Source organism: Poecilia mexicana, unplaced genomic scaffold (genome assembly GCF_051168715.1).
Source record: "Poecilia mexicana isolate PSO_F unplaced genomic scaffold, ASM5116871v1 scaffold_22, whole genome shotgun sequence".
Lineage (NCBI taxonomy): Eukaryota > Metazoa > Chordata > Actinopteri > Cyprinodontiformes > Poeciliidae > Poecilia > Poecilia mexicana.
Window position 1 is genome coordinate 8390228 of NW_028263391.1, and position 18265 is coordinate 8408492.

Sequence of the window (18265 nt, forward strand, 5' to 3'; positions counted from 1 at the left end):
AGCGGTGCATGATCCTATTTATACTCACCTCTCCTTCCTAAGTCGAGCATCTCTGGTGCATGCTGATACACCTGCTTGGCATCAAAAAGACAATGGCCTCACTTTCAAGCCTTTGTGAGCTGTAGTTAATACTCCTAAACCTGTGATTAAATTTGCTGAATTGGCCATATTCTCTGCTGTACGGTGCACTGGAACAAGAATGTTTCAGCTGGATAAAAAGAGATCACAGGAAAACCTCAAATGGCTGCTCTGGTTTCAGATGAGCATGCATTGCCTGTAGTTGTTTTCTCAGTCTCCTCCCTAGGGGAACTTGATTTAGCAAATCCCACACCATCCATTGTGATATCTCTTTCTCAGCTCCTTCTTTTGCACCCGTCCTTAAAGAAACTCCAGAGATGCTAACAAAACCAGAGGCAAAAGCACAAGCGGGCTTCACTTTTTTCATTCTTTTTTTTTGCCTTTCTGTCTTGTTTTCCTTCATTCTCTCTTTCCTCGTCTCAGTCTCGGCTGGTGCTGTGGCAGGATAAGCAAGAGAGACGAGGAAAAACAGCCACCCCGCTGAGTTTTCTTTTAAGCAGCAAGACCTCCTTACAGTCCCTGGCGCCCTTGGTGGCTCCAAACCTTTTTGTCATTTTTCAGAAGTCGGAAATCTCTACCAACCTGTTGCAGCCTGGTTTCTTGTAATGCCTTCCTCAGTTCTGTCATTTCAAGTACAATCTCTAATGTTGAGACGATGTCTGTTGTCCTCCCCGCCTCTCCCCAACTACAACATCCTCTCATTCTGCATGGCCTTGTAGTAGTGCTCCTGCTCGGCGTGGCTGCGGGACGACACGGAGGGCCGGCGAGGCAGGGTGGAGGAGCGGGATAGGGCCTGGCCGTGGCCGTCCATCAGCAGGTCAGGGTGGGGCGGAGGGGGAAGCATGCCGGAGTGGGAAGGGTGGGGGGGAAAGGGCATGGACGAGGAGGGAAGAGGAGGAGGAGGTAGCGGAGAGGCAGATGGGTGAGGAGGTGGAGGCATCTGGTTGGATAAAGGGTGATGATGCATTTGTGAGGAGGAATGGTGAGGAGGGGGGGGCATTTGCAAGGAAGACGGATGAGGAGGTGGGGGCATTTGTGAGGAAGACAGGTGAGGGGAGCTAGAATGAGGAGGAGGTGGAGGCATGGGAGTAGGGCCTGAGTGTGGAGGCGGAGGCAACGGGGAAGGGGATGGAGGTGGTGGAAGAGGGGAGGAAGACAACTGAGGCGGAGGAGGCAGAGGCGAGGAGGCCGTGGGAAGGGGTGGCGGGGGCAGCTCCACTCCCAGCCCCACCCCCACCTCTGCACTCCCGCTGGTCGTGGAAGAGCCGAGTGAGTCCGTTTTTCCCGGCAGCGTCCGGTAGTCCCTGTAGTGGCAGACGTTGTCCTGCCGCTGCAGAGCCATGCGGTGCTTGTCTCCCGATGTGTCGGCACTCATCATGTTGCCGCTGATGGTGTTCCTCCACTCCCACGGCTTGCCGTTGCTGGCTGACACGCGCACCACCGGGTGGTGGGGGGCGTGAGCGTCAATGGTGACGATGCTCCCACTGCCGGCGACGCTCCCCGGATTGCTGCCGGTGCAGCTGTCTCTATCGGATGGGATGCGGTAGTACGGCGATTCAGAGCAGTTGGAGCCACCGCCCGAGGAGGAACCCCCTTCTGATGTCTTGGCCGACAAAGTGGTTCCTCCGTGACCCTGCTGCTTCGACATAGCTATGACCTGCAGGAAGGGGCAGCAGTCAACGTATAAACTATATGATGACAGCAACATGTTAATGTCCACTACAATTAGAGTCCTAATGAGGCAATAACTGAGAAAACTACTCAGGCAAATTGTTTCCTTCAGTGTTTGGCTTTGATTACTGCCTAAATAAATCATAGTTATTTAGTTTCTCCAGCATCTGGCAGCTGCTAAATCACTTCTCCTGTTCAACTATAGAGCGCCCTGTAAAACGTATCACTAAAATCATTGTATTTCTTACGGTAGACCAAAAAGGAGCACATAATTGTGAAACGAGAAATGATTGACTTTTTGCAAATGATCCCAGAAAAACATACAAGTTTATAGATCTAATGTGACACAATCTATAACATTTTAAGGTGGCCTCTGTATTTATGAAAATTGGAATTATGCCGTTTGGGTGTTAAAATGTATTTTCCATGGTACCACCCCAAAAATGCCACAGACTGCTATTTTGTAGCACAATCAACTAACTATGTTAACTTCAACATACAATTGCTGTATATATCAAATATATCTTGACTTAAAACGGAGCCTCTGTCTTTAAGAAGCACCTACTCTCCGCTTTCAGCATGTCATCACAACAATGCTCCATTATGATGCCATATACAACTGTTCTTAGGAGCACCAGTGTGAAAAGTAGCTTTTTATGATGAGCTCTACATATGCAGTTCAATCAGGTGTTTGCTAACTGCCACTGCCGCTAGTCTGGAGGAACTGAGTGAGGAAGGCGTGGGGTAGGGATGCTCTGTGAGGCGAACGCTCAGCTGGAGACTGAGCTCCAAGAAGGAGTTTTGTAGAAGTAGGCGGTGCTTTGTATGAGCAAATGATTAGGTACCGCGGAATGGTTACTATAGGAAATTCAAAGATTCCTCACATATGTATGAAAGAATCAAAGGAGCGTTAAAGGTTCAAGGTATGTTTGAGACGAGGGAATAACATGACATGACATAAAACTAAAAAAGAAAAAAAAAGACTTTACACAGTACCTCCCCCCACTTTAAGAAGTATAAAAAGAGTTTTCTAGCATCGTTCTCACCTGAGTGACTCTTTGCTGGCTGGGAGGCTGGTTGGGCTGCGTATTGGGAACCCTGGGAGTCGACACCGCGATGGGTCCTGATCCAGGCTCTTTCACACTTCCTCCCTCTGTGAGTGACAACCACTTGGCTCTCGTTTTGGCACTCTTGGGGGAAACGGGTGGAGGCCGCGAGGCCTCTTCGGGGATGTGAACCAGCGGCGGTGCCACGGCCATCCTCGCCGTTGCCGGCGTGGCGGTAACGCTGCTGGCCTGCACCGTCGGGTAAAGAGACGAAGGCATCCCCTTGCTCTCTCCTTCCCCCGCAGCCGCCCCGCCGCCGCCTCCTCTGTCCCTCTCGTCCTCTCCCTCGTCTTCGTCTCTGGAGCTCTGGCTGCGGAGCTCCAGCGAGCGCTGCTTCCACTCGGACACCAGCTGCCGGGACCTCTGGGGATCGAAGGGCACGTGGAACGTCATGTGGCGCTGCGTGACGACTGGCTCGTCGGAGGGGGAGATGGGGCTGTTGCCATTTGCGACTCTGGGTAAGGTGTTGCTGAAGGTTACCATGGTTTCCTTGCCCATGGGGCCACGCGTCGCCAGGAGCTCCACATCAGCGCTGGCTCGTTTCAGCGAGGCCAGGGACGCCTTGTCCCTCCTCACCTTACTGCGGGCTCCGGACCCCAGCCCGGCCCCCAGCTCCTCCCTGCTCTCTGACACCCTGGGAGTCTTCCTGTACAGGGAATCGTGGCTCCGCTGGGTCAACACCCTAAGCCCGTCCTTGTGATGAACCGATGTCAGCCGCTGCAAAGAGGGAGAATCTTCCTCTGATGCTTTAAAATTTCCAACTGCGTACACACCCTAACAGACACAGGGCGGAGTGAGAAAAAATTATGAGACGGAAGTATTATACATATTAAGTAATGAGTGTGAAAGCAACTTTAATGTTTTTTGGATGTTTTTCTATTAGCGCGGAGTGTGTACGTGAATAGCTGTCTCTCCCTATTTTTGCTATGCCTAAGGTCAGTTTGAATCACTGTCTTTCCCCCTCTTTCCTTCACTCCTTAAACATCAGAAATTGCTCCTCCTTTCAAAAAATGAGAGACTACAGAAAGAGGAGAAGCGTGGAAATTGGCATCGACAAGTTTTCTTAAAACGAAGTGTGAAATTCTTCAGAGAATCTTTATCGGATTATTTATTCTCTCTCGCTTCCCCTCCTTAATAGAAATAGCTATAAATAGTATGTGAAAAAAAAATGCAGAGAGAAAAAAAATATGGAAGCCACACAGGGAGAGTGGAAGTGGTGCAAAAAATCAAGAATTTGTTAGCACATGCTGTGACATTGTTCAAAGACAGACAATACGACCATTTAACAGATTAATAATAATAATAATAATAATAATAATAATAATAAAAGTAACCATTCTGCATACTGACTCTTAAATACACTTTGGAGGAGAAACTAGCTCCTAAATGAGAAGCTAACAACTTTTTATGTTGAAATTCAATTTAAAAAAAAAAAAAAAAAAGAAAGATGATTGCATTAAACAGATCAAAATGATTGACCCCTGCTTCCATTTGCTTTGACTCTAAATCGTCTGAAGGGCGACAGGAACCACGCTCCGTGCGTACGTCACACCGTCCCGGTCGCTCTTCTCTCAACTCACCAGATAGACTCCGATGCCAGCTCCTATGAGGTACCCCACGTAGACGTCTATCGGGTGACTGCGGTGCTGCGTTATCTGAGTCAAGCCAGCGAGGCCCGCGGCCATGCAGAAGGCAAACACCAGCAGGGGCTTCAGCAGCTTAGTCGTGCTATTGATGCTGGTATTGAAGTACATCTGTGGGGAGAGAGACATGCACGGATTGGCAAAAGAAAGAGAGTTCAGACATGTGGGGGGATCAAGAGGCAGTTTGACATGCTTCATTTTAATTTTTTTTTCACATTTATTCAGGTTTTTTTTTTTTGCCCATTGCAATGTAGCACATAAATGTGGAGTGAAATGAAACGGACGTGTGATTTTCAATGTTTTACTGATAAAAACTTGAAAGATGTATGCCTGTGTATTCTGTCCTCTTTACTCAGGGCAGTATTTTGTACTATTGTCACTGTGATAAACATGATGATAAAATCTGTTTATTACTTATTTTTTAGGTGGCTGTGCATTTATATGACAGCCCCACAAACAACTAAGGTGCACAAAGAAAGTCTATTTTCAAATTTGCTTGTATTTATTCATGCTTTTTTATTGAACAAACAGTGGAGAAAATAGAAAAATTATCAATCCCGACAATAAGGACAGTTTTGGGGTGTCTTAAACGTCATTAATTGTAATCTATTGCATTAATGATATGTCAAATTTCTCATTGTGTTAAGTAATTTCTCACAATACATGATAAACGATACGACACATCTCCCCCCTCAGACCAATTTATGAGAAACGTCTCCAGAAAGACAAACTGTTGACTAATTGGAGCTGAACTGGGTTAGTTAATCACATAAACTGTGTGGTTGTAATGAGACAATATATGAAACAAAATATAGGGCACGAATAACCAGCGAAACATGACTTATTAAAAAGATTATTATGTTGCTTCTGTTTAGCTAGTAGGAAAAGGAATGGCGTGTGCACAGTTGAACAGTTTGACATCTTTTGACAGAAACGGAGTTGATGACTGAGCAGGAAAGGAAAAAAAAAAAAAACAAGAATATATTTTTCGCTGCATTCACATTTCCGGCATGCCTACTGTATTTTGACTGCATAAAATAGAAGACAGCTGAGTGACAGAATGGCAGGCTTTGCAAAAAAAATAACCTATTTTAACAAGCTTGTCCACAGGCCACTGAGCAGGAAAAAAAAATCCTACTGTTCATAGGAAGAGGGAAAACCTGTCAGCAATGAGAAATTTCTCCTTACATCCCATATAGATTTACCCAAAAATATGTTTGTGTGTGAGGAGATTTTTCTCTTGCCTCTTCGTTTGTTCATAATCTTAGAATATGACAAAAAAAAGAAACTTTTTGAGAACTGAACAAAGGAGTAAATGCACACCATTAATTGAGAAAAAATACCTATGAGCACAGATTAGACAGCAAGCAACTCTTTTCCTCCTTACTGTCTTGTAACAGATGTCAGTCAGTGCCTTTTCAGTGAGTTTTAATGAGGACACACAGGATCCAGTGATGCAGCAGTTATATAGCCACTGATGAGGATGAGTGAGTGTGTGTGCGCGCGCGTGTGTGTGTGCAGATGGGATGGTGTTGGAATGATGAAAAACAACGATACTTTGCAGCACAGTACAGACACATCAAGACACACTAACCAATATTCACCAAAGATGAATGAAATAATCAACTTTGAGAACCAAAATCGGATCACTGGTTCTGGTTATTTTTAGAGACACGCCTATAGATATCATGTGGTTACTTTTCCAATTGGAAAAGTAAAAATCCTGCTTTTGTCTGATCAGTGAATGCATCAGACCTACTGTAAACCAGGTTCTATAACTCCAGTGTCAATGTTTAAGGGCAAAGTCAGAGGAGCCACAAAAGACAGAAGGAATCCGGAAAGAAAAAAAATCTATTTTTTTTTTACAGACGCGTCTTGCCAGATCCTTCAGGCCACTGCTTTTAAAATGTCAACTAATAAGAGAAAGCTAAGCGCATTATGGCAAGATTGCTCTGTTTTTATCGTTTCGCAGAATCTAATTGTATCTGTAAGGGAATATGCTGGATTTGGAAACGTTGTGAATCTTTTGAAACTCTCACTGTTAAGGCAAGACTCCACTTATGCACACTCACAGAGGCTTATTTTCAAAGCTAGTAACACTGACTGTGCTAATTGCACTCTTTGCTAGAACACTTTGAAAATATCCCATCTGTCATCATTCAGTCTGTTTTGAGATAATACTGAAATGCGTGACTGCAGAGCAGAGTAGCACAGTCGGCGTCCTCTCTCAGACATCGTGGCGTTCTGTTTGTTGTCTATAGAAATTCCTAATGATTGTTTTTGACAGAAAGGCTGGCATTGTTAACAATCGGGTGTCTTACAGTAAATCAGCTTTTTTCTGCCAAGTATGAAGTCAGACTTGGCTGTATTTTTTCTTTTATTGCAGAAAACATTAGCATGTCTTGAACTGATATAGCATACATCTACATATTGAGGTGTGTTAAGCAAAAAAAAGAAAAAGAAAAAAAAGAGTGAGCTGTTCTCTGCCATGTAAATCAGTAAATATGCTGTATTTGTTCTTAGCTGAGTTTTATTTATAGATTCCTCTTTATACTGCATTGATCATTAGTGATGCAGTGAGAAAGCTCTATATGTTTGAGATGCTTTAGATCAAATCATTGTTTTAATTTACTACAAAATATTAGTACTTGGTTCTTATTCATAACTCTTGAAGTCAAAGGTTTGCAGAATCCATTCTAAGTATTTGGCCATAAAAACTCTGATGAGTGAAACTCTTGTATGATTTAAAAGATATTAACTTTTATTTTTATATAATTGGTAAAAAAAAAAGTAAAATATCTATTTATTTTGTTAAGTGTTGATGAAACGGAGAAGAAAAGTACAGTCACGGCTGACCGCATGTTGTTCCTTGTGGATTTGCAATGTGTCACTTTGGATTTTACACACACAAAAAAAAAACAAACAAACAAACAAACAAATATAAACAGATTTAACTGAGTATTTTTCCAGGGTTATGAATAAGCATCCATCCACAGACACATCATGCTAGTAGAATCTTAGTAAGTTGAAGTGCTTACAGAGATATACACAGCTGCGAAGCCAGACAGCGTAGCATGCTGGGATGGAAAGGTTTTCCTACAGGAAAAAAGCAGGAAAATTAGAAGTGGGGAAATAAAGATAGATGTTGTTAAGCCTTTTTTTTTTACTTGTACTTTCCTAGGAATTTAGGTGACAAATACAAAGTAGGCTATAATTGGTAAGTGGATTACGGTTTTGTGAGCAAAAATCTGAAATTGTGGTCTGCAATTATATTCAACCTTACTATGATACCCCTAAATAAAATCTAGTCCAACCAACTGCCTTTAAAAGATACCCAGCAAAACATGAATATTTCAGTATAAATTCATCTGCTTCCTGTTAGGGATAATGTTTCAGGAGTCTAAGGCAGGATTGGGTTATAAAACAATGTCGTAAGCTGTTCAACGTCCAAAAACGAAAAGAGCATGGCACGTTGTCAAACCTACACAGACATGGCCGTTTGCCTAAACTGATACACCAGGCAGTGCATAAATCAGAGGAGCATCCAAACGAACCATTGGTAACTCTGGAGGAACTGCAGAGGTCAGCAGCTCAGGTAGGAGAATATTTTTGATAGGACAGCTATTCGTCATGCACGCCCTGACTTTTACAGAAGAGTAGCTAGAACAAATCTTTAGCTTGAGCAGGGAAGCAGGTCAGAGTTCATGGGAAGATGGACAGAGTTAAATATAGGGTAATCCTGGAAGGACTAATCCTTCTCTTTTATTCTTTTCAAACAATGCTCAACCATTGTTCATGTGTTGGAATGGACTAGTCAAAGCCCAGATCTATTTAGAATCTGTGGCAAGGCTTGGGAGATGGATGCCAGGAAATTCATGTAATGTAAATGACATTTACGTTATTTAAATTTAATTTAGTCTGACTTATCTTGGAACAATTTCACAAAAATAGAACATCCAAAAATGTCAGTCTTTGGGTCGTTGCTGGTAGAGCCAGAAGACTTACAGATATTGTTGAGGGTTGTTTAAAACCACACCACACTTTTCAGAATTTTACGTGTAAAAAAAAAAATGCTGAATTTGTTTTAAAGGTGCAATACGTGACACGACAACTTGTTTCGCCTGTCCTAATGAATGCCCTCGGATTTCAGCTCCATTAACCACGAATGTGGCACACCGGGGTACGTAAGCGGAATTGAATCTGACTGAGGTGAGACATCAAAGCTTCTTATATTTAAAAAAAAAAACATAAAGTGCTTCACAGAAATAATTTTTACACATCTCCGTCAATTTCTTCCTCCGCCTCTCAAAACCATTCTCTCCGTCCCGCCGTCCCCGGCGACAAAAGATAATAATAGAAAACGTGTCGTCCTATGCAAAACGGCTACGTCTGTAGGTATTTTAATAACGGCTCCCCTTGAGAGGAGAAGCACTCGCATGCACACTTGTAATACAGTTACTGGGATTATCCCTGTATCAGTGCCGCTAAGCTGTGATCATTCCTGTGTACGGATCTAATATGCCTTTCACACCGACTCGCTGGAGCTTGTTTGTCTGATCCCCTCTACAGAGCATCTTGTAGCGGCAAACCTGAATCCAAAATGCCCCTCCTGAACACAGCCACATGCACATTTTTACTTAAAGAACATCTAAGTTTTTTTTATTTTTTTATTTCAATTTTAATTTCATGAAATCCTAAATAAATAAACAAACAGCTCTGACTATTCTAATGCCAGTTGTATTCTTGCAAGGCGTGTTAAAATACTAAATGAACACATGTTTAATATTGTATAAATAAATTCAAGTAATTTTTTTACCTTGCTGACATGATTGCATATTGGTCTTTCCCCATGCAGATGTCTTGCGTGATGTAGGCGTTGTTGTCACATGACACCCCCGGAGCCGTGTAATTGGGCTGGCACACGGTGAGGAAGAAAGGGGCGTGATAACCGGTAGCCAACTGGATGACATCTGTCACCAGGGCTGTTGCCAGGAGACCGAACACATGAACACCTGAGGGAGAGAAAGAGAGGCAACGGAGGTGAATACAGCTTCAGCGAATGAACCGAAAAAGACAAAAAAAAACACCCAATGTCTTCCTCAAACACAGAGCGGTTCATTTCTGAGACACGTGTTGCAGTGAAGGGGGGAAAAAAAAACCCAGCGTGAATTTGCAGCAACCTGAAGTGACACCATAAGCTGTCAGTCTGATGCATTTTTCGCGTTCACACACACACGCACACACACACACGCACACACACACGCACGCACGCACGCACGCAGGCAGAGAAATACGGGAAAGTGAATTAATTTCTCTTTTTGGCTTCAAAGCTCAAAGTTTGCCTCGGGTATTTCATTATCTCAGCTTCTTAAGTTGACTTCATTTTAAGTCACCCTTCATTTAATGTCTGTAATTAGCTTATTTCTTTACTTTGAAAAACGAAATGAAGTCGGGACTCACTGGGAACTTTAGATCACAGTAAAATTGTCGCTCTACAAAGAAGGCTCAGCTGAACTTGGATAACCACAGCCTGAGGTACGTCTGAAAACTTTTGTGATTTTTGAAAATAAGAAGTGGGCGTCGACTGAGAATTTTCTTTCATCCAAACAGGGGGGACATCCTAAAAGCTACGCAGACATATAAACTAACAACATTAGCTGAAATGCCCTGTAGCAGCTTGCACCTCAACAACGTGTCTTCCACAATTCCTGTCCGATATTTGACCTTTCTACTTGAACAAGACTGCTGAGTTCCTTTAAAGTGGTTGGCTTTTTTAGCATGGATGCAAATACGCTACCATATGTAAGAGCAACTTTTTTTTTTTGGGGGGGGGGGGGGATTGGCTACAATAAACTTAATCTTTATGTGGGTAAAAAATAGAATGAAATAAGTTGAAAAAAAGTTTCAAATGCACTATAACAATCTGTACCGGTGAAAAACATTATTTTCAATGTATATGCATATTTAAACTTTATGTCAGACAGAATCTAATGAATGAACAACAACGAATTTATGTTGAAGCTGTGAACCTGGTCCAGAATACACAGGTGATAAAATATAATCGGAAATTGATTCATTGCAATGTGACTAAACTAGTTTTTGATCATTCGCTCCTACAATCCAACAGTAATTATACCAAATCTTGATTGCCACAATGACTCTCGCTAAGTCACATTTAACTGAGCATTAGTGGAAGTTTGTATAAATATACACATTTTGACCAGTGTGGATTGAGTGTAAATTCCCAGTAAACTTATTGTAGCTTGTTTGTGACTTCTAAACGGGCCCGGAGGCCGGACGTACCAACAAAGCGCACGGTCCTGCGCAGGAACGAGTTGAAGCTGCAGCCTCCGGCGTTGATGCTGCCCTCCGACTTGGGGCAGGTCTTCAGTTTGGACTGCATGCAGTACATCACCGCCTCCCCCAACATGATCTACGGCCAGCAATGGCGAGAAGGGGAAAAGATTGGCTTTTTCAGCTGCTTGCATTTTGCAAGACAGGAAGAGCAGAGTAGGACAAACACAAACGAGTAAAAGTGTTAAAGTGCTATTCACGTCGGGTAGAGATGTCTGTGATTTTGATCTACCGTGGGAAGGTACGGCGGGGTGAAAGCAGACCAAGGTGCTATCGAACAGTGATCACTTCCAATCAGAGTGACAAATGACCGCTGCTCGTTTCCATGCTGCTGATGGATTACAGCAGTGTGTGTTGGTGTCTACCGATTTGGGGGGGGGGCTGACATGTTTAATGGAAATCTGGATGTTTATCACTCTAAACATCGATATTGCATTAGAGACGTTGGTGCCGTGAGGTGAACTGGAGGTTTGTGTACAACTGAGCAACATTTGCACATGAATCGAACAAATTTATTTTAGACACAAACCCACCAAGAATATCTGCTCAAAAAGCACATTAGCATACTTCAGATTACTCATAGGTGCTTGACAGAGTAGCTAGTAAGATGAAATTTCACAACTAATTATTAGTCATATTTCATGCATTTGTAAAGAAAAAAAGTGTTGCTTTTGCTTAAACAGGACAGTAAACAAATTTATAAAGGACAATCCGAACCAAATCGTGTAGCACAAAAATAACACTGAAAACTAAATACATGGTTTATGGTGAAACACAGCATTGGCAGCATCATGCAGTGAGATTGCCTTTCGCCACCAGATGCAGAGTTTCCTTTTCCCTCCACTTCGCAAATATAACACGGCGCGCTGCTTTGCGTTGAAAGTTGCGAGGCGGACTTACGGAAGCGGCTGGGCCGGCAAACGCCAAACTCAGCAGCATCAGCAGAGGGATGAGCTCATCTCCAGTCTCTACGTAAGGCATGGAGAGGTCGCGGTCATAGCAACGGAAGCCCACCATCGCCGGGGAAAGGACATCTGTCAACTCCAGGAAGTACAGAGACACCAAGGAGGACAGGACAATGGGGAGCTGGACGGGAATGTGACGACACACATGTTAATTCACAACACGTAAAACAAAACCAAGGACAACAACTGACAAGCATTTGATTTATTTTGTTGGAGTGGAGTAAGTTATCGAATGTTTCATTTTAGCTGCATGCATATACAACACATGCGTAAGAAAAGCTCAGATATTGGTTTAATGTCGACATGATTAAGCCAGAAATATACAGAGGTGACAATTTCAATAAAAATATTTAAGAACTGTTGCATTTCAACAATAATTATTTCATATTCCCAACTTATCCGTACCTCCACAAAATAAAAACATGGCAGCAGAGTCATGCTGTCTTTGGGTGGCTTCTTCTTGGCTTTGGTTTTGGGAGACGTCATCTTGGGGTGGGACCAGTCGCAACCTGTTTGGGACGACATTGCAAACGGTTATCGGCTGGAATGTCCAGAGGACTTTGGCTTATTTTTCTAATTGTTAAAAATTTTGTCTTCCTGTTCCCTTCCCAACCAGCGTAAGAGTTGGATATCGCCATGGTGTTTAGATTTGGATATAACTCTCAGAGCAAATGCACACGACATCCTCAGTTCTCTCGAGATTGTACCAAAGGGAGAACAAGACATAAGGCGGTCGACAATTTCCTTCCTGATATCTTGTCCAACCATGCAAAAACACATTCAAACCTATTGGTAAACCTATTGGGTTTACCAATATTCTTTTAAGGCATAGCAATGTTTATGTATGTAAACTATGCATTTGTAAAAGGGAGGGGAAAAATCGACTAAGAAACTGTCAGCCATTATTGTGGCTTTTAGGAAATGGAAACAGTTTTCACGCTGTTGAGAAAACTGGAGATGCCTTTTTATACAGCGGATCATCATCCATTTGATGTGATACTGTTGTTACTGCAACATAGACACATGACCGATGTGCACTGTTGTGTTGGGATGCTTTGCAGTGAGTGTGTGTTTGCAGTACCTGGAGCTGCTTTATAATCAAAAGACATTCTATCTGTTTGGGTTCTTCAAAGCAGGAAGCATTTCAACAACCCAACAGCTGTTTAGCCCAAATTTATCTTCCACACACACACACTCACATACACACAAACTATACATATATATATATACAGTATGGTGTCTTCAGTAACCTTAAGGCATGCAGAAGGCCTCCGAGAGAGGAAACGGCCAGAGGCACAGATGGAAAGTCAAACAGAGTTAAATATTCACGGTTCTCCCTACAGCTCCCTATTCGTCCCAATACCTTCCTTCCCATCCTGTTGATTTCTTCCTTTCTGTATCTGTCAATCTCGCTCTCCCTGCCTCACACATCTCCTTGTCCCATTTTTCAGTAGTTTCGCTACTTCTCATTCACGTACCGTCTGCTCTTCGTTGATTTCACCTGATTTCTTCATATCTGATTTCATTTTGCTAACGGTTTCCACCTGACCTCTTTTCCCCTCTGTGTTATTTCTCCTCCGGTTTATCCTCACTCTTGCAACGTTAGCTGTGCCAAATATGTCTGACGGACTATTTTTGGGGCGGTATTTCTTTTTGTGCAAAAGTTTTCATACTTCTAGAAATTCTAGAAATTACTTTATTGGGATTTTATGCAGTAAACCAACACAAAGTACTACATAACTCCAAAGTAATTATCCCCCAACGTACTTTGGAACAAACTTTTACTCCAAGAGTTGCAGCTTTTACATACTTTAAGCCAAGTATTGTTTGAAAAACAGGTCTGGCCTTTGACTAGGCCATTCTAACTACTAAACTACCACATAATTGCAAAGTATTCAGCCTCCTTGAGTCAATACTTTGGAACATTTTTCCCCGTTGAGAACCACCAGTTCTGTATATGTCTCTGTTAGCTTTGCCCATTTACAGACTTTTTCCCCATTATTCTTTACAAAGCAGGTCTTTGATTAGGCCATTCTGACATGTTTGATTCAATTTTTTATCTACCTTTCTTCATCATTACACCTTTCCCTTTTTTGTCATTCTTCACCTCTCTCTATGCCCGACTATGTTTCATAGCCATCATCCTTCGGTTTTCTTTTCCCATCATCGTTTCTTTGGCGAGATAAGAGACCCTGACCCTGAGGCGTTGTGATGCACCGAGAATCAAAGACTTCTCCCATCTAATTTCCATGACTCCTGGAAACGTGCCGGAGAGGGGAGGAAGAACAGGACCGAGATAAGTACACATCAAAAGAGAAGCATGCACATTTGGAGGTCGAGGGGAAGTTGACAAAAGGGACTGGAATTAGAAACGGAGAAGATGCCGTGAAGGAAGAGATTCCAGTTCGGCTGAAAGCAGCTTAGCAAGATGCTGAGGACGGGGGTCTCACTCCCACTAGCCGCTTGGTCTCAGTGACCTACTCCAGTCAGCATTTAAACCTCATCCTAAATCATATTTCTCACACACACACACACACACACACACACACACACACACACACACACACACACACACACACACACACACACACACACACGCACACTCACACATAGAATGAGCTCCAGGCTCAGAGAAAGGGGGTCGTTTATCTATCACGCCAGCATTCGTCCTCTGGGATACATCACATGAGTAAGTGGCTGGAGCTGATGTACACTCATGCTTGCAAACATCATGAAAGTGTTTGGATAGGGCTGTCCTGTAAGCAGTCTGCATGCATTGTGCCTGTCCATGTGTGAATGAGGTGAACAAGGCAGCGGCGGCGGTGGTGGTGAAACGCAGCGTATGGATGCGTCCGGCAAAGCGAGCAAGAAGCGCAAGTTGCAGAATAACGTAGAGATTTAACGTCGGTACCAAACATACGAATGGCCTCCAATGTCAAGAATAACCTAGCTTCAACAGAGTATCAGTTGAAATTGATAGACACTTTATGTCTGTTTAGTAGAGAACCGGCGAATGTGATCCAATGACAGAGTTCGACTTGATACTGTTGTTGGGTTGGATATCGGGTTTAAGGTTACCAAACCGGAGAACATGATCGTTGTGTTGCCGGACGTCACATTTTGATTGATTTCATTCTGGACATTTAAGCTGTCAGATCAACAAATGCTGCACACTCAAAAATACTTTTTTTTAAATATATATATATAAATTGCCCAAAAAAAGAAGAAGAGAAGTTTCAAATGTATTAACAGATGAACTTTCCAGAACTGGCAGTTCATTTAAGCGTCGAACATAAAACGCGTGGTGTGTCATGGAGGCCTCCTGGCAGTGGAGACCCTGGAGAAATGAATCACCTTCTGCAGGGAGATTTCAGTGTTTGAAGGAGGGAAAATGCTAAATAAATGCGTGTGTTTTGTGCAAACATTCAGAGCAGTGAAAGTTATTTCAAACAGTGATAACTGAGGAGAAAACTCCAGAGCGCTGCAGGGAGCAAATGGAATAGTAATTGATTGCAAACAAAAAAAAAAAATGTTTCATTAAATATTTCAACTTTTAACCTCAATCTAGCAATTCGACTTTGGCACAATGTAGGAAATATTTCAATGTACATGGAGATGCTGTGCCAGCACCGCTAATGATGCTAACAACAAAGTAAATGTTTTTCTTGGCATTGTTTGACTGAAATACAAATCAAGCTTAAAAAAAACATTTTGACGAAAAGTCCAGATTTTCATACAAGATGTTAAATGCTGCAAAAAATGAACTCGGCTCTGATCAGGGTCTTGTGGGAGCAGCTGTGGTGGGAGGACTGGAGGCGGCTCCAGAAGTTTACTGTTTATGAAAGTGACAGTGCATAGAGCGTTGTTTTTTACTTACGTTATCAAAATTTCAAAAATCCGTAGTGGCAGACATTAATAAAGAAGTTTAGGTTAAATATTTCATTTTTTCTGAATATTTTCTTAGAAATTTTAAATAAATATCAGATAAAAGCTGCAGACTGACAGAAACGTATCAAGCTTCTGCACAACACTACTTATCAAGTTAATTTTTCGGTATTTTTGTTTAATCGTTACAACTCCCAGAATATAGTCTGTTAAAGAAACAGAAGCTATAAATAAATCAAGCTGAAATGCAAAGTAAAAAGTGATAAACGTTTGGGGCACACGAGAAGCCCGCACGTAAATTACACTTTAAAAAAAATTAAATTGATAGAACAGTGTTAACGAATAAAAGTTTTTCCACGATTGGAACAATTCAAGTTTTAGATGACTGAAGTGCTTGTTTGCTAATATTTTCTATTCCGCTAATATGGTTGCATTTTTATGAAGTCATGTGAAAACCCTCACAAAACTATTAAAGTAAAAAAAGGAAGTAAATATGCCTGTAGTAAAAGTCAAGACTGCTAACCACTATCTAAACGTCACAAGTGAGTTATGATTCTGTGCCGGACAGGTATTTACGAAGCTAGCTGCTTTCTTTATCTAGAAAAAAATGAAGGCTTAAGTTCTTGACAAACCTTAGTTTATATTCAGGCGAACGCACATGTTTGAGTTTTTTTTTTTCATATTAACTTCTCAGATTTTCATGCATTCTTATCCACTAAAAGGAAATAAGAAAAGCAGCTTGTGACATCACGCTGCAATGGGTCTGCTCTACTTTAATGAATGTGAACTTTTAAGTGAAAGAAAGGGGAAAAAAAAAACATCAAATAAAAGTCAATTACCTGACATTTATGCTACCGGATAAAAAGAAAGATGGTTGATCAAAGATCATTTGTTGAACATTTCACGGTCACAAAGCGATTAAGATGAAGCATTTTGTTATTATTTTTTTGTGAGCACGGTTCACAGTTTTTTGCTGCAAGACATAAATAACCCTCAGATTCCAGTTTTCAAACTGCTCTAGCTGTCCTAATGTGTAGCCTGCACTCATGATGTCGGTAACATTTACGAGATTTTTATTGCTCTTTTGGATTAAAAAAAAACAAAACATTATTAGACAAAAGGAGGATGTCATCTGTTGTCATTTCAGATTCATTAAACCCAAATGTTACTTGTTCTGAATTTCAGGTTATGGGTTATTTCTCCGCTCTTACGGCTGTTTTCATGCTAGAAATCAGCCGCTTTATCCAATTTTTGAACCGTAAACAAAACCCAGCTATTTTTATCTCGTCAGTTCTTTTGAATAGTAAGGCCTTTACCTACAGATGTGTGACAAAAGAAAAAAAGAAAAAGAAAAAAATCAGGAGCTCTTTTACGGTTTTGCAGGACATAGACTGGGTCCCGTTGGGGGATAGTGCATGTGCTATTACAGATCAATACAGACTTGTTTTCGGTGATCACTTTTATCCTTGGATGAAGCATTTATTTCCCGGTGGGAGAAGCGACCTCCGAGATGAATGTTCCCTTCCATCGGTTCAGTAAGTGTTTTAATGAGCACGAAAATGACATTAGTCACATTCTACGCCCATCAAAATCATTACGTCCGAGCTAACCTGACCACGGGTGAAAAAACCTTTAATCAGTGTATGTCGCATGGTTTCCACCCCACACAATGACTGGAGAACGTCGATGAAGGGAAGAATGCTGCTCCAGCTCTCTGGGCTTAAAAATCCATTCGAAGCTGCATTATCATTATTATTTCAATAGATTTTGGGAAACAATATCTCAAAACAATAACAAGTGAGGATCTGTTATTTACATTTAACGTAACTGGGAGTCCACACACGAGAGAACCTTATCAATACATTGTTGGGTGAGACCAGGGTAGCGCGACCCATCCATGGGAACGGTGGATCAGTAAACACAAAAAGCAGCCAAACGCCAACAAAAGCTGGAGGACAGACGGAAACCTGGCGCGGGACGGTAGGCGAGAGGTTCCCTGCAGGAGATAGTGAGGGGAGCCAAACTTGACAAACTGCTGCCATCTCAAAAGCGACGCATCGGCATCCAAACCACGCCACACTGCTACACAGCTATGATCCCTGAAACTGGTAACATGCTCTAGTGATGTCTAGTATATAGTTTTAACAGTTTCATCATTTCACACACTATTCTATTCAATATGCTCAAGAAACGCTGATTGTTTTCATCATGTGCTGCAAGTAAAACACTGAAATGATGTGATTTGATAGTCTGCTGTACTCCAGTCAAATTATAATGAAATCCTGCGTATTTGATCACAAAAATATTCATGTTAGTGATAATTACTCACTGTTCAATGAGCTTCGTGGGATCCTGCTCTTTATTAAACGTCTGGCAATTGAGCCAACTCGGTCAAATGTTGCCGTTTGACATGACTGTCTCAGTCAGTTCTGTTCTTTTCAGCATTCGAGGGGACTCGCTTTGAATAAGCGGCGTCATAAACTGAGGCTGCATCTCTTCGATGCACAGGACCTGAGCTATGCGTCTGCGAATCGATTCAAAGGATTCATTTATTTATTAACAG

General features: G+C 42.1%; 1 protein-coding gene across 1 annotated transcript; it reads right to left on the reverse strand.

The window, feature by feature from the left end:
• Positions 1–12322, reverse strand: plppr3a (phospholipid phosphatase related 3a). Its single transcript, XM_014986878.2, has 8 exons — positions 12223–12322; positions 11753–11938; positions 10802–10931; positions 9315–9510; positions 7537–7594; positions 4436–4609; positions 2796–3629; positions 1–1735 (listed from the first exon to the last, which is right to left on the reverse strand). Exons 1-8 carry the CDS (start codon positions 12301–12303, stop codon positions 764–766), a joined length of 2631 nt encoding a protein of 876 aa, XP_014842364.2. The 5' UTR covers positions 12304–12322; the 3' UTR covers positions 1–763.
• Between the last annotated feature and the right edge of the window lie 5943 nt (positions 12323–18265).